Source organism: Rutidosis leptorrhynchoides, chromosome 10 (assembly GCF_046630445.1).
Source record: "Rutidosis leptorrhynchoides isolate AG116_Rl617_1_P2 chromosome 10, CSIRO_AGI_Rlap_v1, whole genome shotgun sequence".
NCBI lineage: Eukaryota > Viridiplantae > Streptophyta > Magnoliopsida > Asterales > Asteraceae > Rutidosis > Rutidosis leptorrhynchoides.
In genome coordinates, this window is record NC_092342.1 from 285,824,658 (window position 1) to 285,847,383 (window position 22,726).

A 22,726-nucleotide genomic window follows, 5' to 3' on the forward strand; every position below is an offset into this window, starting at 1 on the left:
CATATTAATTTATAATTATAATCTTCAACGTTTTTGTAAAAGCAAATCTTAGGTTTTTGAAAAGTACTAAAAACTCAATTTTACTTTCAAGGGACCAATGTTGTAACTTATTTCAAGGAAAAAAATAAACTTCACGGGCGTATGTCTTTTCCTTTAAAAAAGCCCTCCAACTTGATTCGATCCATCTCTTACACACACAAACACACACACACACACACACACACACTTAAACACACACAAATACACACACTCATCGTCTTTATGTACTCGAATAAATAATCACGGGTTACTACAAAACAACGTGTATTTCAAACCCCAATCCCTATAAAATAGGTCCAAACTCACATTTCCTTCACACCAAAAAATGACATCCAAAAACAGAGCATCCTCTGTTTTTGCCATTCTTTTATTCATCAAAATCTTTTTAACCAATGTTTCAGCCCAAAATAACCCGGTTTTCGCCTGCGATATCCACAAGAACACGGGTTTAAAGAACTATTCTTTTTGTGACCCTTCATTAAATGTTAAAACTAGAGTTGATGATTTAGTTAAAAGACTCACATTGCAAGAAAAGATTGTGAATTTAGTTGATAATGCCGGTAGCATTGACCGGCTGGGTATACCGAAATATGAGTGGTGGTCGGAAGCGTTGCACGGTGTTTCTTATGTGGGCCCGGGAACCCATTTCTCCGGGCTGGTCCCGGGAGCCACTAGCTTCCCTCAAGTCATCCTCACAGCTGCCTCATTCAATGTAACTTTGTTTAAAGCCATTGGAAAGGTATGTGCATTACAACATTACTTAAATGATAATTTATTACACAATTGGCATCAAATTTGCTAATAATAATCCTAAAAAATGTTCGTTAAGAAATTTTGTTATATATAACAATTAAAACTAGTGGTGTAAACGAGTTGCGTCGAGCTCAAGCTCAAGCTCAGCCCGTTTAAAACGTAAATAGTCCAACCTCGAGCTCAGCTTGTTTGAAATTATACAAGTTCGATTTCGACTCGTTTATATATGTGTATGTATGATAGTTATTATTATATGGTTTTATTTGGTAAAAATATTACGAGTAATAATAATTAATGTATGTAAATGAAATGTTGGCTTAGGAATGTGAGCTTGTTCGAGTTTGATGTAAGAAACTCGAGCTCGAACTTGTCAATAAACAAGTTCCGAAATATGTTTGCTCGGACTCCGACTCGTTTAGACTCAGCTCAAATCGTACTTATAACGAGTCGAGGTCCAGCTAGCGAGTAGCAAGGCTTATTTACACTTTATTTAAAACTGTAATAATCTTTTTGTATGTTACTAGTAAAACTGTTGCATGATAAATTTATAATGTTACTTTGGTAACATTATAGTATTGAACCACTATTGACTTATCCTGTATGTCGGATCTCAAAAAACAGTTTGGGTAAACAAGGTTTGTGTTTTTTGCTTTGGATTTCAAGAACTTGAGTTGGGTATACCTATATTATTTAAATATCTAATAATATAAAGAAAAAAGTGTTTCATTGAAGTTATCAAAAACCAAAATGCTTTTGATGAAAGATATTATTATCAAAAAAAGTAGGTCAAAATCCATAAAAAGGTAACATATTATACCATTTTTCCTATTTTCGGTAATCTATTTCGTTTCAATATAAAAAAAGGAGTCCTTTTTCTAAAGTTAAACAAATAAAGGGGTGTCGTTAACTTTCTCTGTTAAACTGTATCATGTGCCATACATGTGAGGGTATTTTTGTCTTTTTGCATAAAGCTTCAAGTACACATAGAATCAGATTCAGTTCATATTCATATTTGTTCAATTGTTCTTCATGTTCTTCAAAAAAAAAAAAAAATTGAGATTTTTTGACAAATTTAAACACCAACACATAAATCTTATTATTATTATTAAACTATAATCCTTCTCACACAAATATTCCTTTATGCCACCACTTCGTTATTATTGTTGCTTGGCTATACAAGATATTCTTAGAATCAATTGCTTTTGTCCCTACAATTCAAAGTAATTTTTTTCACTGCCAATTTAAACTCGTCATTCGAGTTTGTATCTAGCACCATATCTAAAGATTCCAAAGTTTATCACTTGCTGCCATTTCTTTTCAGCCTAGGTTCAATTCTAACCTTCAACACAAAACAATGGCAACCAACTCTGTTCATCATGAGATTTGCCAAACGTATCAATTGTTTGGATTGACGCCTGAAATCAGTCGTAATGTATTCCTGAAGCATCGATTAACACTCTATGTGAACGATTGAGGATCAAAACAGCACCAACCTTCATAATCGATGATGAACAGTAAGGGTTTTCTTCATGAACTTCAAATCGTAATTCGTGATTCAGGCCACTTCAGTTGGTGATTTTAGCACGAAAGTTGCTCGATATTAATATACTAACACTCGACAACCAATATTAATAACTGAAACTCACAGATTCGTCTCAATTGATTTGTTGACCATATGAGCATAAAGTTTGACCTCAGATCTGAGAAAATTCTGCAATTGTTAAACGGATCTGATTGTTGACGAGAATTATAATAATGTTTAGGAGTTTAAATCTGGTCTCAGAACTCGTTTTACTTAACAAAATCAAAAACCCTCAAATTTCATTTGAAGAAGATGAAGAACAAAGATGAATATGAACTAAATCTGATTTTGGATTTGTTTGTGTGCTTGAAGCTTTATGTGAAAAGACGAAAATACCCTCACATGTATGACACATGATACAGCTTAACAGAGAAAGTTAACGACACCCCTTTATTTGATTAACTTTAGAAAAAGGACTCCTTTTTTTATATCGAAACGAAATATATTACCGAAAATAGGAAAAATGGTATAATATGTTACCTTTTTATGGATTTTGCCCAAAAAAGTAACTAAACATGCAAATTAGCAATAAACTAATTATTGTTGTTTGATAGTGTAAGGGATCAGTTTCTTGTATCTCCTTTATTAAGTTAGCCATATATTTACCTTTATTTGATATATTTTCTGTATTTGATTGCTTTTAGGAATATATTATTTATAACCAATCAATCAATAAATCTAGATTGCAAAAGGGATATTCTTCTTTTTAATATAATGGGTATCAGTCTTTTTCATAGAAATTGCAAAAGGATAAGTTATTTCAGGCTCCAGCCTGCTAAGAGTTAGCAACCACTACATCTGAATTATATTATATTTTATTAATTGTCAATTCAAGAAGTAATCTGTTATATCACATTGCAAATACAACATGAAATTATGTAGTTGTTAAAATGATTCAAGATGTATTGTAATGAATTAACAATAAAAGATTGCTTAAAGATGAATTTACATAAAGTACTTGGTGAATTTAAGTACAACCTAACTAATTATTCAATGAAAACTAAATGAATTGTCCTACAATACCATTTAAATGACTCTCTACTCATTTTTTTTTTTTTTGAAAGACAAGTAAGTTTTATTAAAATAAAAAGAACACGAAACAAACTAGCAAGGAGCTAGACAAGACATGAGGCTACAAGCGACCGCACCAAAAAACGCACAAACAAACAACAACACCAACACGAAGCTATATGAAACACACAATCACGAGGATATTAAAGAACACGACACGACAGCTAATTAGACTATGATTCCGAATCCGATGACGCGCAGGAAGAGCAACATGAGCAGCAATCAGTATCCTCTTCCGAAACATTCATCATGTTCTCGATAAGATATCTACTCATTTTAGATGACTCAGTATTCAAAAAGGACATGAATTAAATGACTATAAAAAAAATCTTGATTTCAAAAGTCTAACTGCTATTTGCATGGTTGTAAGGTGTTTTATGACTTTAGCATTGTGTAATAAAGATTATACACTATTTTGGATATGGGAATAATAGAAAGGTGGTAAAAATATAAAAGAGACTAACATTAGAAGTTTCCATATTTATATATACATTTTTACAAGTATGATAAAGTACCTGGACTGCCTTTAGTTCATTTATGATTCTGTTACATTATGCAGACATATAAGGGTACACCCATTAACTATAGCAACTTTAAGTTTAATCTAAAGTTAGTTATTCTTTAATGAATATAGGTGGTTTCTACTGAAGCTAGAGCAATGTACAATGTTGGTTTGGCAGGACTAACATATTGGTCACCAAATATAAATATTTTCCGTGATCCGAGGTGGGGTCGAGGTCAAGAAACCCCGGGTGAGGACCCGTTCCTAACAAGTAAATATGGAGCGGCGTACGTTCAAGGCTTACAAGAGAGCGATGATGGTGATAAAGATCGGCTTAAAGTTGGGGCTTGTTGCAAACATTACACAGCATATGATGTGGATAACTGGAAAGGCATTGATAGATACCATTTTAACGCCGTGGTACATATATTTTCATACCTAAAAATGATACAGATTAGAGGTTACAATTCAACCCCATGTATCGGTTGTTTCGGGTTTATTCCATGGGTCAGTTCGGGTATCTGACTCGCTTTGCGAACCGACTAATCCCAGGTTGACTACCAGCTTTGCGAGCAGAATAGATTAAAATAATTTAGCTTCTCTAACAATATTTGACATACAATTGGTTTATAACATATTATATAGTTTTGGGCAAAAAGTGTTTTCGAAGAACTGTACATGTATCAAGAAGTTATCCATTTTTGACCCATTACACAACCCATTTTGCCACCTCTAAAAGAACTTGCGATACAAGTACATTATAATAAATAGTTAAACAGTTTTTGTTTGTTTAAGGTTACTAAACAAGATATGGATGATACTTATCAACCACCATTCAAGAGCTGTGTTTTGGATGGCAATGTAGCAAGCGTTATGTGTTCTTACAATCAAGTGAACGGAAAGCCGACTTGCGGTGATCAGGATCTTCTAACCGGAGTTATTCGTGGCGAATGGAAATTAAACGGGTAAAAATAAAAAATGATTTAACTTGCATATAATACTTGCATAAAATTAAAATTGTGTATTCTTAAACATTTACACAAGACTGTTGTTTGTGCAGATATATAAGTTCGGATTGTGATTCGCTAGACGTGATGCTCAACTCACAGCACTGGGAAACAACACCTGAAAAAGTTGCAGCTGATGCATTAAATGCAGGTAATGTGAATTGTCTCGTTATACATAATACGCTGCGTAAAGTTGGTTTACTGAGTGTTTGAAAAAAATGCAGGGTTGGATCTCAATTGTGGGAACTTTTTAGGCCAACATACGGAAGCTGCGATTAAAGCAGGGCTGGTGAAAGAAACGGAGGTCGATCGGGCTGTTTCTAACAACTTTGCAACACTTATGAGACTCGGGTTCTTTGATGGTAACCCAAGAAACCATTTATATGGTAAACTAGGCCCGAAAGACGTGTGCACTCCGGCTAACCAGGAGCTAGCGCGCGAAGCAGCACGACAAGGGATTGTGCTGCTTAAGAATACTGCTGGATCGTTGCCACTTTCTCCAGCTGCGATCAAGTCATTAGCCGTGATTGGGCCTAATGCCAACGTCACAAAAACCATGATCGGAAACTATGAAGGTAAATTTCCCGACTAGTATTATGGCAGGTTAATACAGAGTAAATTTTTTTAGTTTAAGTCAAAATCGGATCAAGTTGGTTTGGGCCATAACTGCTTCTATTCTATGTAGTAAACTGTGATTAGAAAAAACCATATTGTTACAGTAATACTCCCTCCGTCTAATTATAAGTGTCCTGTTTTTGCTTCTGAAAGTTTTTATTTTTCAACTTTGACTTAAAATATTTTTGTTTGTTATATAATATTTGATAAAAATTGTATGAATAGATGAGGTTTTATATTTATTTTCATTGGTATAATTTTCATCAAGTATTACATAGCACAAACAAAAACATGTAAAGTCAAAGTTGAGAAAGAAAGACTGAAAGTCAAAACATGACACCTATACTGGATGAGAGAGTAGTTTCAATAAGCTATTTATACATTAAATATACACTTTGGATGATAACCAACTAGTTTGGCCTGTTTATTCAGCTATTTCCTTATTTGACCCGTTTGAGATTAACACAACCCGAATCAAACCATTCACAAGTACCTGGCCCAAATTTTCTCTAGATTTGTTTCTGCAAAATTCTTAACTTTTTTTTTTTTTTTTTTTTTTTTTTTTTGTAAATGCAGGTACCCCTTGCAAGTATACAACTCCACTTCAAGGACTAACAGCCACAGTGGCAACCGTATACCAGGCAGGGTGTACGAATGTAGGGTGTGGTACTGCGCAAGTCGATGAAGCTAAAAAAGTTGCAGCTGCTGCTGATGCTGTGGTTCTAGTAATGGGTACTGATCAGTCTATAGAGGCCGAAAGTCGAGACCGAATTGATATTACTCTTCCTGGTCAACAAAACCTTTTGATTAAAGAGGTTGCGAGTGTATCTAAAGGCCCGGTGATTCTTGTTATAATGTCGGGTGGAGGAATGGATGTCCAGTTTGCTAAAGATGACCCAAAAATCACCAGCATTTTATGGGTCGGGTTCCCTGGTGAAGCAGGTGGTGCTGCGCTTGCTGATATCATTTTTGGGCTGTATAACCCAAGTAAGCTTCTTCTTTTTTTCTTTCTTTTTTTTTTTCTTTTTTTTTTTTATAAATATTCTGCAAAGTAAAATACAATGCTAGATGTAGTAACAGGTCAAAATGGGTACTTTTAAATATGAGTCAAAACAGGTCAAATTAAGGCCTATTATCGGGTTAAGCCTTTACCCATACTCAGAGGCAGATCCACTAGGAGGAAGGGGGGGCAGATGCCCCTTCAATAAATTTCAATATTTGTAAAAAGGAAATTTTGAAGCTTATTTGTGACATTATTTTAGTTTTGGCCCCAAAAAAGATAGATAAGAAAGAAAAAACAGAATTCTTGCCCCCTTCAATAAAATTATTCTAGCTCGAGGGCTCATTTTTTTATATAATATTTTGTATTCACAGTTAATGAATGCATAAGTACTTTATCCTAAAAGTTCATTATTCATGTTGTATGTTACTATATCAGGTGGAAGACTACCAATGTCATGGTACCCAGAATCCTATACACAAAAGGTGAACATGACCAACATGAACATGAGATCAGACCCAGCCACAGGCTACCCAGGTCGAACCTACCGGTTCTACACAGGCGACACAGTTTACACATTTGGTGATGGGCTAAGTTACTCTGAGTTTAATCACCACTTAATTCAAGCACCAAAGCTAGTATCCGTGCCACTACAAGAAGGACACGTTTGTCGATCATCTGCTTGCAAATCAATTGACACAGTTGAAGAAACATGCAAGAATTTAGCATTTAACATTCATTTAAGGGTGACAAATAGTGGAGCAATGGGTGGGAGCCACACTGTGTTCTTGTTTTCGTCACCGCCTTCGGTTCATGGCGCACCACAAAAGCATTTGTTGGGGTTTCAAAAGGTGAAGTTGGCATCAAGAGAACAAAATGTGGTTAGTTTTAATGTGGATGTTTGTAAGGATTTGAGTTTGGTTGATGAAGTTGGTAATAGGAAAGTTGCATTGGGTCAACATATTCTTCATGTGGGAAACTTGAAACACTCCTTAAATGTAAGGATATGATGCGGGGGTGTTTTTGTAATTTCCCACAAGCAAAAGACTTTTTTTAGTGGGTGTGTTGTTTGTTGGCAAAATTCGTCAAGAAAATGAATTAAAAGTCATCGCAAGATGCAATTTTTATTTATTTAATAAAATAGGTTTGGTAATAACAAGGTTTTCATTATTTCATTTTATTATTGTGAGTATACATATACGCAAGGTTGTAAAAGACGCGAGTCGGGAACGCGTCGGTCGGGATCTTGGAGGGACAAGTCGGTCGAGACGGGGACGCAACGGAAACACGTCGGACGTTGACCTACGTTGACTTTTTAATATAGTTTTATTAAATATATTTTTATATATAATATTATATACAAATCGAAATTTTAAAATATAAACTATATTTACAATAAACATTAACAACTATCAATTATCAATTCAATTATCAATTATTAACAATAAAACAAAATATAAATATAATTTTTTTTTACTTTGACTGACTTTGACCACCTTTGACCGAATTTGACCGAATTTGTACCGTTGACCGCTTTTTTAGCCATGACGCGTCAACCATGCCTAGAAAACGACGCGTCGGTCAAGTCGGCCGACTTTTTCAACACTACATATACGACTAAATATCACTATTTATTTATTACTAAATGAAAATAAGAAAGTTAAATTTAAATAGCAATATTGTTTTTTTTATCGAGTAATATTGTTATCGATTTTTCGAACAACATTTAAGATTGTCAGTAAAATGTTGTACACTTCATTGACACTTTATAAATAATATATAATCGATACGTATGTTTTTAGGTTGTGCACTAAACTACGTCATATTTGATCGATTTTTGACCTCTTTTAACCGAATTTTTGACTTTTGACCGGCGTTAACTCGACTTTTTCCGCATTTGACATGACTTTTGACCGTTGACCGATTTATTAGAAGATGGGATGAGGTCGAGACGGGCTAGTCATCAAACGCCACAACGTGTATTGACACAGCTGAACAACTGACGTCGTTTACAACATTGATTGATATTACTATTCTTTATTTCTTTTTTCTTTTTCTTTTTTCATTAAGATTTTTCTTTTTTTCTATTTCTACTATCTATATCTACTATCTATATCTACTAACTGTACTACATTAGAAAAGGGGTTTGGTAAATTGGTCAATAACGGGAAGGCAACCACAGCCCGCGTTCTGGTTTTCAATTTGCTCTCTAATCGTACCAAAACACCATCATGGCCGGGGATCCGGCCACCTTCGTTCGACTTCCGGCCACCCTCCTCCTTCTAGCCATCTTGAATTCCGTCTGTTTCGTTATCTCCGGCGAGTTACCTTCTCTATGTAAGTTATCTTTTTCCATTTTCGAACTTTCACTATATGTACATATTATTATAATATTCCCGTACGTATTCCCCTTAAATATACACTTCTCTTTATAATAACTAGGAATCAGGATCAAAACTGTACAAAATTTCAGTCATTTTTTTAGATTAGGAACCTATTACTTATGGATTTCAAGTGTTTATCTCCATGTCTTTTAATTTTAGTTGAATTAGGGTTTAAAAATTAGGTTTTTAAACAGCATAAGGTTTTGCTACCTATAGGTTGATTTTTCCCCCAAATTTGTCGTTGGCTGCAACAATTGTTGCTGCAACTCTCGTTGCTGCAAGCTAAAATAACAAATTCATGTATTACAAACTTAAAGCTGGCAATTTTGACCCATTTACCTAAAATGGGTTTATAGCCTGAAAGTGTACTCGAAGGCGTACACCTCATTGATTTATTTATATGTTTAAATGATATATTAATTTTAAGATTAAATTATATCCAGATCGTTGATACTTATCTAACTTTTTGGAACCTACACAATAAACTTGTCGTAAGTGTACATTATAAAGTGCAAACCATTTAGTCTTAACAAAAAGCATACACAGAAGTGTTTTTTTACGTTACTAGTTGACTTATATTACATGATCTTCATCATGATGTAGAAACAAAGATACTATTTTCTAGTCATATGGTAGAACTTGTTTATAAAACTTCAGTAAAATTGTTTGAAAATGTGAAATGAAATTGTTCTTTTAGTGAAATTGTTTGTTTAATATTATCTTTCTTCATTTGTAGCTGTTGCGGAGTATGCTTCGTTGCAGGTATCTCCAAATTTAGTAGTGGAAAAGTCTCCAGGTTCAAGACCTGGATCTCAAGTGGTTTGCGAACGAGTAGAAATTAATGGCTTGTCGAGAATCAGCAATCTCACTAGCTTCTTCTCTTCGGTGAAAGTAAAGGTTTCTACTGGTCATTATGCAAACATAAGTGTTTGTTTTCATAGGTGAGCTGTAATTTTTAATGAGTTAAAAGTGATTTACAACTAGATAACGATCATGAGGACACGTCAATCCTGTTTTATATGCGTTATGCCTGGCAATTGAGGCCCATACTCTCAAATTTGGATCAATTGGGTCAAGCTTTAGGGTCAAATGGGTCTTGAAAAAATTTAGGTCTGACAATGTAAGCAAAAACTTAAAAAAAGGTTCAATGGATTTTCCTCCAACCTATTGGGTCTTATACTAAATATAAAAGAACATGTCAAGTGGGTATCAATTCCCAAAGCTCGAGAAAAATGGTTCTTGTGAATGGGTCAAATGAGTCGAGCATAATGATCATAACACCTTTCATCCGTCAAACGTAATCATAAATGTAAAAATCAAATGTTAAAATATAAATGTAAAACGTAAATATAAATGTAAAACGTAACCATAAATATAAAAAGTATATAGACCGTTTGGACCCATTTTACCTATGACCTATTTCAACCCATTACCCAACCTAACCCATTTGGACCCGTTTAAAAAATCTGACCCATTTGACCCATGACCCATTTCAACCCAAAACCGTTTTGACCCGTTACCCAAACCAACCTAACCCAACCCAACCCGTTTGCCAGGTAACAAATCTACACGAATGTGAAAGTATTTAAAACTTTTATTATGTCAATGTTTGACTTGTAGGAATGCATCACTTGGGGTTGGGATGTGCCCTAACGGTCAGTGGGAAAAACTTACCAAAGGGTCATGGGTCAGATCCATGTCTCCTTTTGATCACAAGCTATTGGATGTACGGATTGTGGGCTTTCCAGTAGGAACTGTTGAGGTCGAACTGAATGAAGGTTAGATGTTCATATTATTATTTTCTTAAGGAATTAAGTAAACCTTCTTCATGTTGTTATGCTGACTCTGAACTAAATATTTGTAGAAAGATATTTGTATCGGGTTATATTTCTGGTACTGGGAATACTACTGATGACATTTGCATCATTTTTGAGCAACTCTTTAGCAGTCTATTATGGTGGTGCAATGACATTAGGGGTTATGCTGGTTGTGCTGGTTATCTTATTTCAGGTTAAGCAAACAGTCTTCTATTTGAATTGACTTGCTAAATGTTCAATCTAGGTTTTAAAATTGTTCAAGTGAATATTATTTAATTTATTGTTTGGCTCAGAGAATGCTTCAAGTATAGTTGGATGACTTTTGTTGAATGTGATAGTTTTCTGTAATGCAGGGAATGAAGATTCTCCCAACTGGTCGAAAGAGTTCACTTGGATTATTTCTATATGGATCCATTGTGAGTGTTGTATTAATCTTTTGTTCAGTTAGTTTTTTCAGTTACACTTGCGTAGTTTAACTTTTTGTAAAATTGGTACATGTTTAGGTTGGAGTTGGATCCTTTCTGTTTAGCTATGTACCAACTTTATTGCGCTCACTACTTGCTGAGATGGGAATTGGTGAAGATGCGTACAGTCCTGTATGTAAGTTTAATATTGTTTTCTTCTTCTTTTTTTTCAAAAGAATATATTAAAGTTGGTGCGTGTTTGCATTTGATTGGAATGATTTACATCCTTTTAACTTTTGTGCGGTTCTTTTTTTAGCTTGCCTTAGTGGGCTTATGGTTTGAAGAAATCAGTGCATAAGTTGACATATTATAACATTTACTTTTTTATGTAATGATTATGATACAAGAAGCATATAATATTTTAAAGGGTTTATCTGCAGCTAGCAGTATTCCTACTAGCTTTTGTTGGTTTAACTGGAGCGTGGTTAGGCTTCTGGGCTGTTCGTAAACTTGTCCTTACAGAAGACGGATCGATTGATAGTGGTGTGGCTCACTTTGTTGCATGGTCTTTCCGAATTCTGGCCGCTAGTATGATTCTTCAGGTACCTTTAGATCTTTTCTTTTATAGTATTAGGTGAAATTTCAGATATTACCAAGTATTTAGCAAGTATTTTACCTCATTTATTTATTTTTATTAAAATAAGGAAAGGGATAAACGTAGCCCTTAGGGCTACGTTTAAGCATTCCATATATAAATCAATTCCATATTTATAACTAACTGTTGCCATGAATAACAGTAATACCAAAATTAATATGTAGCCAACGGGAGTCGAATTCCTGACCTCCCCTAAAGGAGGCAGGCCACCAACCGCTGGACCACATCACAACTTCATAAGGAAAGTTGATATTAAAAAAGGAATATTTTTTTTTTTGTTTTTTTGTTTTGCAATTAATTCAACAGAGTTTTAAAACTTAAATATGGTATTAGCTTTCTCTTTTTTGAATTGAAATTTGCAGAGAGTAATTTAAATCTTAGATGGTTTTGAAAGTTTTAATCTGACTTGTGTTTGTTGAGGTGTGCAAGTGAAAAAGACGCGATGGTAATAACATTATATGTTTTGCGTAGATGTATTCAAATGTTTGTTTATTTTTTAATTTTCTATATTATTTATTTTAAATAAATAATATTTACCGGGTAAAACTCTTTACCCAAAAATACCAGAGTTCGGTGGATCCTTTATTAGCAGTCGGAGCGTTGATAGGAGGAGTTGTCATTCCACTAGCATTGAAGGGGTTCATCATAAATGTTCACAGCAAGTAAGTCTGTATGCTACTCGTATTATTTATCAACCATAGCTAATATAATCTTATACATACTTGATTTTTAAGTCAGACTTCCATTTTATAATCAATGGTTTTGATTTAATATAATGATAATGATGTCTAATAATACACATAAGTGTTTTGACTTTAATTAAATAGGTTGACTCATTAATGTTTGTCAAATTCGAGGTGGCGAAATGGACTGGTGAGGCAGGTCACTTTCCTAACAGTTCTGATTGGGTTGACACTTATTATTTCTGACTTGTAAATTTTATATATGTTTTAACATGTCAACTCTGGTTTTAAACTTATATAATTCTTTAACAAGCAAATTATTTTTCTTTCTGTTAAAATGATTTAGGAGTATTATGCATATTATTTACACATCGAACAATATCTAATCCGTTTAACCAGTGTAACTTGTTTCCTTTCAAGCTATTTTTATTTTGCTTGTTTGAATCCTTAGAGATGAAATATAACCTGAGAGTCTGAGACGACCATTATTATGAAAATATAGTTTGAATTGCCTGCAGTTAAAGTATATGAACGCCTGCTTGTATATATTTGTTATAATGGTAGTTAGCCGATAAACGTATGAACTAATTAGCATAGAGCATTTAATGTTATTTCATTTTCTATATCCAGAATGTCTTTTAGAAAGAACAAGGGAAAGCGCGTAAGTAAACCTGTTTATTCACCCGTTGAAGACTCTTACGAAGATAAACCTAAATTTCACAAGCTATCAGATTCAAACACATTCGTCTCTACCTTCCACGACACAACTGAAAGAAAACACTACTCGAAAGAAGAATGGGACGAGTTCACAAAAAAGTCAACCAAGAAAGCACTAGAAAGTCTTGTACGGTCAGCAGATTTCAATAGCTGGGCTGTCGCTAACACGGATAAACTCACTTTACGTCCCAAGAAAGACACTGAAACAAGAAAACAAAGTTGGCTTCCATGGTCTTGATTAGCCGTGGCTGTAGTTAAGGAAATTAATGCCAACAGTTTGTTGTATACATTCTTAGTAAGCTTATTCTATTCAAGTTTCATTGTGATTGTAGAAATTTGTAACTGCTATTTGTTCTAGTTCCATTGGACTTGACACATTGACTATAAATTAAAGATGTGTATTTTGATGGAATGTTGATGACTTGATGCTATTATACTACTGTAATGCTTACGTCACATACATCTGAATTTGAACATGAAAAACCTTATGCGTTTACGTTATGTAGTGTCAAGAATTTGTAATGCTTAAATGTTGACTACTGTGACTGAATCATTATGACACTATCTAAATGATGTAGTTTAAATTTTAAACCGCCTTTGCAATTAGCAGGATTGTCTTACTCTGTCCATAATCAGTGGGTGTATACTGTACAGTAGAGTTTAGTCATCACTAATAAACCAAATCTGCTCAATAAATATCAAATGACATAACAGAAACTCAAGAAAACAGAAAGCTACCAATCCAATCCAATCCAAACCTTCATGAAACAAAACCATAAACGGTAAAACCATGTCATACCAAACAATAAACAAAAGCCTAAATGTTCTCAATGTTTAATAAAAATAATCTAAAGCTAAATCAGTAGTTTGCAAACAAACTTTAGGTGAACCATCTTGAGTTCAAGCTCAGACAAAGGGGCATCATGGTTGTCCTTAAGCCACTTGGTTGTATCAACAATCGCTTTCTCCATATCCTTCAACTTCTTAGCCGACACCTTCATCTTAACTTTGCCATCGTTGAGTTTATTCCTCATCTGGTATAAGTAATCTTCTAATTCATTATGAGCATCCGCTTTCTTCTTGAACTCAATGTCGTCATATTTGTACTCCTCTGCCTCTCTTATCATCTTCTCAATATCGTCATTAGATAGCCTTCTTCGTTCATTGTTTATTGTAATTTTCTCCGTCTTACCAGTAGCTTCTATCCCAGCAGTAACAGTAAGGATACCATTAGCATCTATCTCAAAGTATACCTTACCATTAGAGACTCCTTTAGGAGCAGGTGGTATTCCTTCAATTCTTAACTTGCCCAAAAAGTGATTATCTGTAGATTTCGATCTTTCGCCTTGATATATGTCAATACTTGCGGAAATTTGGTTGTCAACGGTCGTACGGAAAATATGAGCATTACTTGTAGGAAATGGTGTGTTTCGTGGAATCAAAATAGAAAATTTTGTTCCCAGTGTATTAAAACCAAGCGATAAAGGAGTTACATCTGATAACACCACATTTTGAGCACTTTAATTACCCGTACCACTTAACTTTGCAGCCATAACGGCTGCACCATACGCAACAGCTTCATCAGGGTTCACAGTTTTGCATAGCTGCTTACCGTCAAAAACGTCATGCAACATTTGTTGGACTTTCGGTATCCTAGTTGACCCACCAACGAGAATTATCTCATCTACACACGACTTCTCCATCTTTGCATCGTTTAAACAATTCTCAACAGTATTTATGCACTTTTTAAAGAAGCTACTATTCAGCTCTTCAAATTTCGCTCTAGAAAATTTCATAGAAAAATCAGTCCCCTCGTGTAAACAATCCAAATCGATTGATGTTTGAGTAGTAGACGAAAGAATCCTTTTAGCCTTCTCACAAGCGAATCTCAACCTCCCCAATGCTTTTTCATTACCCGTTAAATCCATATTCGATTTTCTTTTGAATTCCTCAACACAATGTTCCACCATTCGGTTATCGAAATCCTCACCTCCTAAATGAGTGTCACCAGCAACAGCTTTCACCTCAAAAATATCACCTCTCTCAACGGTCATTACGGAAACATCAAAAGTACCACCACCCAAATCAAACACGAGCACATTTATCTTCCCATGAATAGAAGACTTATTATTTAAACCATACGCAATTGCAGCTGCTGTTGGCTCATTGATCATACGAACAACGTTTAATCCAGCAATCATGCCTGCATCTTTAGTAGCCTGACGTTGTGAATCATTAAAATAAGCAGGGACAGTTATCACAGCATTTTTGACATCAGATCCAAGATAAGCCTCGGCACTTTCTTTCATCTTTGCAAGAATCATTGACGAAATTTCTTCAGCAGAAAATTCCTTCTTTTTGACCTTTGTATGAGACGGCAATTGTAGGTGTGTCGCCTAACCCTCCTGTAACCTTAAAAGGCCACAACTTTAAGTCTTCTTGCACCTGGGGATCATTGAAACTTCTTCCAATCACTACAACAAATGAGCCCTTTCCAGACAACATTTTGCGACGACATGTCGTCTGGAAAGCCCTATTCCGACGACATGTCGTCGCTTTTGTGTCGTCCCTAAAGCCTCGTCGCGAAAAGGTTTTCCCGACGCCTATTTTGCGTCTATCCCGACGACTGTGGGGCCCACTTTGACTGACACAGTCAAAGATTAAGTGGCTCCTTTCGCGACGACTTTTTGCGACGACATGTCGTCAGACATGAAAAAGTCAATTGTTGACTGATTTTGACATTTTTGGTCAAAGTCACCTTTTGCGACGACCCTTTTGCGACGACATGTCGTCTAGAAAGCCTGTATTAATTTTTTTTACAGCAGCTTCAAAACAGCTGCTGTCCAACCGAATTGGTCACACAAAATACAATTTCTGCCCAGATGTTCAAAACAAAAGACATACCATAATATAATAAATATAAATAAATAAATGATAAACATTTAATATAACATCACAAATATTAACATCATTCAAAAGATTACAAATCGTTCAAAATTCTAATACAATCCTAAACAATACGGAGTAACATTTAGTGTAGCTAATAAGCTGCATCTTTATAGCATTCTATTTCAAGAGTACAAACTAACAAGCCGCATCTTTATTAACTATTAGTGTAACTAATAACCATCTTAGTCAAACTATTGTATAAACATCATTATTGTAACTGCATCTCCCTGCAACAAATGAATAAACATTAAAAACGATCAAAACAAAGCATATCTATTTTATATTTATGAACTCGAAAACATAATAATTAACAATCAAGTTATTAACATGTTTACCATGTCCTTTTCCGAGTCTTCTTAATTGAGCAACGTATTTAGAAATGAGTTAGGGCATCAAGCACTCAAAATAATTATAAAAGGAGAAGAGATAACTCCAAATATCAAACTCACAAATACAATGGATGTTGAGAAAATCTCCACGTGAATGGTAGAAATGGGAAAAACAGTTATGCCCAAAATTCATCTCTTCAGATAATGCACTTGACCTTGTTGTCAAACTCATTATTTTATACAAAAATGTTACTTCTCTCGTTCCTATATTATTGCCAAACTAAATTTTTTACAATGTCCCAAGTTACTTGGTTATATTCATAAATAAAGAAGTTGATAATGAAGTCATACGATCAACACACCTCTACTGTCAACAACAGCGTTTTCAAATACTACATCATTCATATGACAACTACCAATACAACAACAACAACAACAATACCCAATCTCGCACATGCGAGGTATGGGGGAGGTGAGATGTAGACAATACTTGCTCTACCCTAGAATATAAGAGAAGTTGTCTCTCTAACCACGAGTTGAGAAAAATGGCAAAATGAGTTATCTATTCACCATTTCTTTTTTTAGCTATGTTTTTATACTTAACGTTTATATGACTGGATATAAACATTTATCAAAGTCATTGTGTTCTTAAGTATATAGTCAACATTTATATGACTGGATATAAACATTTATCAAAGTCATTGTGTTCTTAAGTATATAGTCAACATTGCCATATTTGCTAGATTATATCCCCTTCAGAGTAGTCGACATTGCTACTCTTGAAATATCTTAGTAAACAACATGTGTCAAAGAATAACTAAAGGGAATCTATAAAAAAGTTAGACGATAGGTTTGGACTTTAGACAATCATAGATACAGCAAATCTAACAATATTACATTCTAGTCTAATATGAACAAGAAATTTTCAAACCAAATAAGACAGATTTGTGAAGTCTACAAAGCAAAGAAGAATGTACCTGTCTTTCAAGAAGTTGATTTTGAGTTCATGTCGAAGGCATATCCAATCCCATTTTACCGTGAGCAGAAGCTTTACGAATTCCTAACATGATGATAATGATGATGATAATTACTTAATTGAATGTTCATATGACAACTACCAATATTTTAACAAATACTAACTAACAATCTTTTATCAAATTAACCAACACTTTTAACAAATTAACTAAACACAAACCCTAACTTCACAAATCTAACAATTAAACACCAACTCTAACTTTAATCTTTAATAAATTAACTAAATAAAAACCTAACATCGTAAATCTAACAATTAAACACAAACCTTAACTTTAATCTATAATAAATTAACTAAACTCAAACCCTAACTTCACAAATCATCACAAAATCGCAAGAAAAGAGTTAAAGCATCCGGATTAAAACCTTAAATCCAAAAAAAAATCAGATTGAGTAACAATATCTCGAAAATAAAAAAGGAAAAGAAAAGAAAGAGATAGATAAATCATACCTTTGAGCGGGTTTGAGGAGAAATTGGTTGGGAAAGCTAAAACAATGAAGAAATCTTCTAATTTTGTTGAAAACCGTCGGTGTGCTTAAGAGGAATTTTGTGGGATTTAGTTTCTAAAAAGTGAAGTAGCAGAAGGCACAGAAGGGGATTTGATTCCAGTTCTTTTCCCGGCGAACCTTTCCCGACGACATGTCGTCTGGATAAAAAATTTAATGAATTAAATTTCCATCCGGAGGGAAACGAAAATTAGCTGGAGGGAAACGAAAATTTATTGTACCTTCTATCCCGACGACATGTCGTCGGGATAGAGCTAACTAATTATAAATTAATTTTAAATAATAAAAATTAAAGATATACTTCGTATAAAATATAAATAATATATAAATATAAATTAAATATTTTTAAAATTATTTTAAACTAATTATATTCAAAATTATATAATTATATATTATTCTAAATAATCAGTAATATAAATATTATATATATATATATACACACACGCGCGCGCGCGCCCGCACACACACACACACACACACACACACACACACACACACACACACACACACACACACACATATATATATATATATATATATATATATATATATATATATATATATATATATATATATATATTTGTGGTTAAAATTTTCATATATTTCGTCGTACAATTTCCCATTACATCGTCGTTGTAGTTAAATTTTGTCGACATCTCGTCATTATATTACACCATCACATGTCATCATTACATCGGGATTACGTATAGGCAAGGTTGAAGAATTCGGATCTCGGGGAGATCTCGTTTGAACTTTTTTAGGGAGATCTCGGCATCTCGGAATAATCTCGGGGAGATCTCGGACGTTGAATTTATAGTTTTTTTAATAAAAAATATACATACAAACATAAATATATGTATATTTATATACGTTTTTAAGAGATTTTACAAAAATATACGAGAAATGAGCGAAAAAAATCTTAGAAATTATGAGTTTTACAAGAAAATCTTACAAATTAGCAAGAAAATCCGAGAAATCGTGGCTTTGACTAAGTTTGACCCCATTGACCGAGAAATCTCAGGAGATGAACATCTAGTCTCGGTTGCCTTCTAAAAACGAGATTGTAACATCCCGTTTTTTCCGCACATATTGAAAGGTACATACTTAATCATTTGTACGTTTGTAACTCGCTAGATTATGCGTAATTGTATAGATGTATGTGTAGATATATATAAATATGTACTTGATAATGTGTGCGCATACAAGTTTATACATGGGCTTTGATAGTGTTAAGTCTTGTGAGACTATTGTTGAAGGTTAGGCGAATGTAGGAAGCGGGATTTAGGTGTACGAATCAAATGAAATCAAAATGTGTTTTAGATTGTCAAACTGTTCAGGCTTAGGCTAATGCCGCGCCGCGGCGATCTGGGCCGCGACGCGACAAACAAAGGAAATCTCGATCAGAAGTTGAGTTAAGAAGGGTCTTTTTTCCTTTTATACGCGGCGCCGCGAGAATTGGGTCGCGCCGCGACATTTCTGCTGGACAGATTCCGGACTTAGCTCATTTTAAGAGATTTTAAGGGGCAAAATGGTAAATTGACATGTGAATCTAATTGGAGCATTAAATCTCCACCACATATCCATTTAATTCATTTTCCTTTTATCTTTTCTTTCCATTTTCTCTCCCAAAACACAAAACCAACTTAGTTTAATCTTGAGATTTGAAGGTGAAGATTTGTGAATCAAACCTAGGAGCAAGAATTAAAGTTGTTCTCCTTGTTGTTAGCTACAAGAGGATAGTCTTGGTAAGTTCTAACTTTATGTTTTAAGTTTTAATTGGTTAATGGCTAGGGTTTTGGTTACTAGAGATTTGTGTGACCCATTTGAGGGTAAAATGGGTGAATTTGGGTTGTGTTGTTGTAATGAAACCCTAATAGCCACAATCTAGGGTTTTGGCATTATGATTTGAGGTTGTAAGTGTCAAATGGTGTTGTTAGTCACTAATGCACTTTAAGATTAATGAAAGAAGTGTTAATGTATAAGTTTGACTTGATTGTGAGTCTAAGTAATATAAAATGGGTCAAAATGTACTAGTTGACCTAATTAGATGAAATGGGTATGGATTACCCTAAGTTTTGTGTTAATTGAAGTTAGTAGACTTTAATTCACTAGCCTTAGTGATTAAAGTCGAGTCTTGGCCATTTATGGGCGGTTGTGTGTAGTTGAGTCATTTAATGCAAATTGGGTCATTAAATGCTCAAGTGGGAGTATTGTGGTTAATCCCACTAGTTGTGAAATTGAATGTGCACTTAATGATTTAGGTACATTGCGTTGAAGCTCGGAAGTGCTAAATCATCATCCTTGTGACAAGGTGAGTGGAGTAATTATACCTATGTGTATATAGCGTATTTATTTGTGAATTTTATGGTATGAACCACCGAGCCGGTAGTGCCATAACATGTGTGGGTTAGGATGTGAACCACGAGCCGGTAGCATCGAGTGTGAACCATGAGCCGGTAGCACTATAAACTAAGATGTGAACCACGAGCCGGTAGCATCGAGTTTGAACCACGAGCCGGTAGCACTATAAACGAGTATGACTCAAACGCGTATGGTGTGAGCCACGAGCCGGTAGCACCATAGCGATGTTGGTTAACCATATTGAGATTGTTGTTTTGTTTAGCATATAATATATATTGAGTTGAGTATATGCTAATGAAGTGGTGTGATAATGTACGACTTGTTAGTGTTATGGGTATGTTGACATGCTATTTGAGTTACAAGTTCGTATGAGGTATTTGGTATTGTGATTGCAAATGGATAGGTTATATATATGTATGTATAATTGTTGCACTCACTAAGCATTGCTTACCCTCTCGTTGTTTACCATTTTATAGGTTCCAGCTTGGACAAGGGTAAGGGCATACGGTTGGACTAGTTGTCTCCCGTTTGTGTTGACAGGGGGTGCTTTTGGGATAGCTTTTGAAGTGGCCTAACGTTTTGGGTAGTTTAGCCCCAAACCATGCTCGAGTGTCGTTTGGGTTATAAACTATCATTGTAGTAGGTCGAACTTGTATTAAACTTAATTAATGGCCTTCGTGCCTTTTTGTAAACATTTAAATTGTCGTACGTTTAAATGGAAATTGTGGAATGGTTTGCATATTTAATTGGCGCGTAAATGTGTATTATATAAAAAAAAATTTATCGTATGGAATACGGGTTGGGATGTTTCAAGTGGTATCAGAGCATGGTCTAAGGGATTTAGGCGACTCGAGATAGGTGCCTAGACTTAGACTTTATTGTGTGAGCGCTTTATGCGGGACTTGTAGGATTTTGGGTCTAATCGGGAATTGTTAGTGCTTTGGTTTATGTGAACTAACCTTGTGCTAATTATTTTGTGTTGTGTTTAGCAATCATCAAGCAAGACGGACGTTGTACTAGCAAGTTAATGCGATGTGCTCGCGTAACAACGATTAGCTACTGTTGTTACGGGTGCGAATCGTGTCAAACGAGTAATGTACGACGATTGTTGAGCAAGATGGGGTAGTGTGGTACGCATGTATATACTTACGTGTTATGCCTTTCGTTCATGGTTTAACCCTTTCCGTTTTATAGAATGAAGACGAGAAACGGACACGATAATGATATCGGTGGTACAAGCGAGGACCCCGATTTCACGGCCAAAGTTGAGGCCATCTTGAAGAACTACAAGGAGGATTTTCTTGTTAGCGTGAGAAAGGTTTTCAAGGAATCGGTTGACGAGCAAATAACCGATTTAATTAATGAACGAATGAAGGCCACTGTCGATGAGGCTCTTGAAGCTAGAAACATTTATCCTCGTGGTGAAGGAGGTGAAGGAAGACGGGACTTCCACTACAAAAATTTCAAGGATACTCAACCTCCGATGTTTAATGGGGTGAGGGATCCATTGAAAAGCACTTGTTGGATTTCCGATATCGAGGGGGCGTTCCGTACCGCGGAGTGTCCTCCCGAGAAGAAGACGAGGTATGGGTCTAGCATGTTACGTGAAGAAGGCAAGTTGTGATGGGACGATAAAATCAATTTATATGGTGAAGAGCAATGCATGAGCTTGACATGGGAGGAGTTTAAGAAGGAATTCTTCCAAGAATACCAAACTTCTACCGACCTTGATAGAATCCGGGACGAGTTGCATCATTTGCAACAAGGTTCAATGGACTTGGTTACTCTCAAGTCTACCTTTTTGGCAGAGACTCGTTTTTGCCCGGAATATGTTGGTGACGATCACAAGCTAATGAAAGATTTCTACCGTACCTTGAACGATGAGTTAAAGGGTAAGATTAGTTGGGGTATGGCTAAGTCTTTTGAGGAGTTGTTTGAGTTGGCTCGGGGTTTCGAGCCAGAGGTTCCAAGGAAAAGCGATTTCACTTTTTCTAAAAGAAAGTTTGAAGGTTCGAGTCATTCAAACTTTTCCAATAAAAAGAACAAGAAAGGCTCCGAAAGCGTTAATAGTGTGAAGAAGGGTGCTTCCGGGGGTTTCAGGCCCACATGTTATAATTGTAATCAAAGAGGACACATGGCCCGTGATTGCACCAAGGCGTCGACCAAAGTCACTTGCTTTAATTGTGGTAAAGAGGGGCATAAGAGGCCGGAATGCCCCGATTTGAATAATGATCATGCTAAGAAGTTCAAGAAGGAAGCGGGCACGGCTAGGGGTCGCAACTATTTGATGACCAATGACGAAGCCAAACAATCAAACGA

General features: G+C 35.1%; 2 protein-coding genes and 1 pseudogene across 3 annotated transcripts; 2 read left to right on the forward strand and 1 right to left on the reverse strand.

Annotated features, from left to right (window-relative positions):
* Positions 1-310: 310 nt before the first annotated feature.
* On the forward strand, positions 311-7,685 carry LOC139871823 (beta-xylosidase/alpha-L-arabinofuranosidase 2-like). Its single transcript, XM_071859567.1, has 7 exons — positions 311-778; positions 4,080-4,367; positions 4,743-4,912; positions 5,008-5,105; positions 5,179-5,529; positions 6,146-6,556; positions 7,008-7,685. Exons 1-7 carry the CDS (start codon positions 365-367, stop codon positions 7,577-7,579), a joined length of 2,304 nt encoding a protein of 767 aa, XP_071715668.1. The 5' UTR covers positions 311-364; the 3' UTR covers positions 7,580-7,685.
* Positions 7,686-8,710: 1,025 nt separating this feature from the next.
* Positions 8,711-13,653, forward strand: LOC139872549 (uncharacterized). 2 transcript variants are annotated; one of them, XM_071860441.1, is made up of 9 exons: positions 8,711-8,906; positions 9,690-9,894; positions 10,574-10,731; positions 10,818-10,963; positions 11,109-11,186; positions 11,274-11,366; positions 11,615-11,776; positions 12,397-12,491; positions 13,143-13,653. In XM_071860441.1, the coding sequence occupies exons 1-9, from the start codon at positions 8,801-8,803 to the stop codon at positions 13,465-13,467; spliced, it is 1,368 nt and encodes a 455-aa protein (XP_071716542.1). In that variant the 5' UTR covers positions 8,711-8,800; the 3' UTR covers positions 13,468-13,653. The 2 variants fall into 2 exon arrangements, with proteins under 2 accessions (XP_071716542.1, XP_071716543.1); XM_071860442.1 differs by having other exon boundaries at positions 11,124-11,186.
* Positions 13,654-14,083: 430 nt separating this feature from the next.
* Positions 14,084-15,734, reverse strand: LOC139871117 (heat shock cognate 70 kDa protein-like; annotated as a pseudogene).
* Positions 15,735-22,726: the final 6,992 nt, after the last annotated feature.

Coding starts and splice junctions, on each gene's coding strand:
- LOC139871823 (XM_071859567.1), top strand. CDS start 365: ATGACATCCAAAAACAGAGCATCCTCTGTTTTTGCCATTCTTTTATTC. Junction 779..4,079: donor TGTTTAAAGCCATTGGAAAG/GTATGTGCATTA, acceptor TAATGAATATAG/GTGGTTTCTACTGAAGCTAG. Junction 6,557..7,007: donor TTTTGGGCTGTATAACCCAA/GTAAGCTTCTTC, acceptor TTACTATATCAG/GTGGAAGACTACCAATGTCA.
- LOC139872549 (XM_071860441.1), top strand. CDS start 8,801: ATGGCCGGGGATCCGGCCACCTTCGTTCGACTTCCGGCCACCCTCCTC. Junction 10,732..10,817: donor TGAGGTCGAACTGAATGAAG/GTTAGATGTTCA, acceptor AAATATTTGTAG/AAAGATATTTGTATCGGGTT. Junction 12,492..13,142: donor ATCATAAATGTTCACAGCAA/GTAAGTCTGTAT, acceptor TTCTATATCCAG/AATGTCTTTTAGAAAGAACA.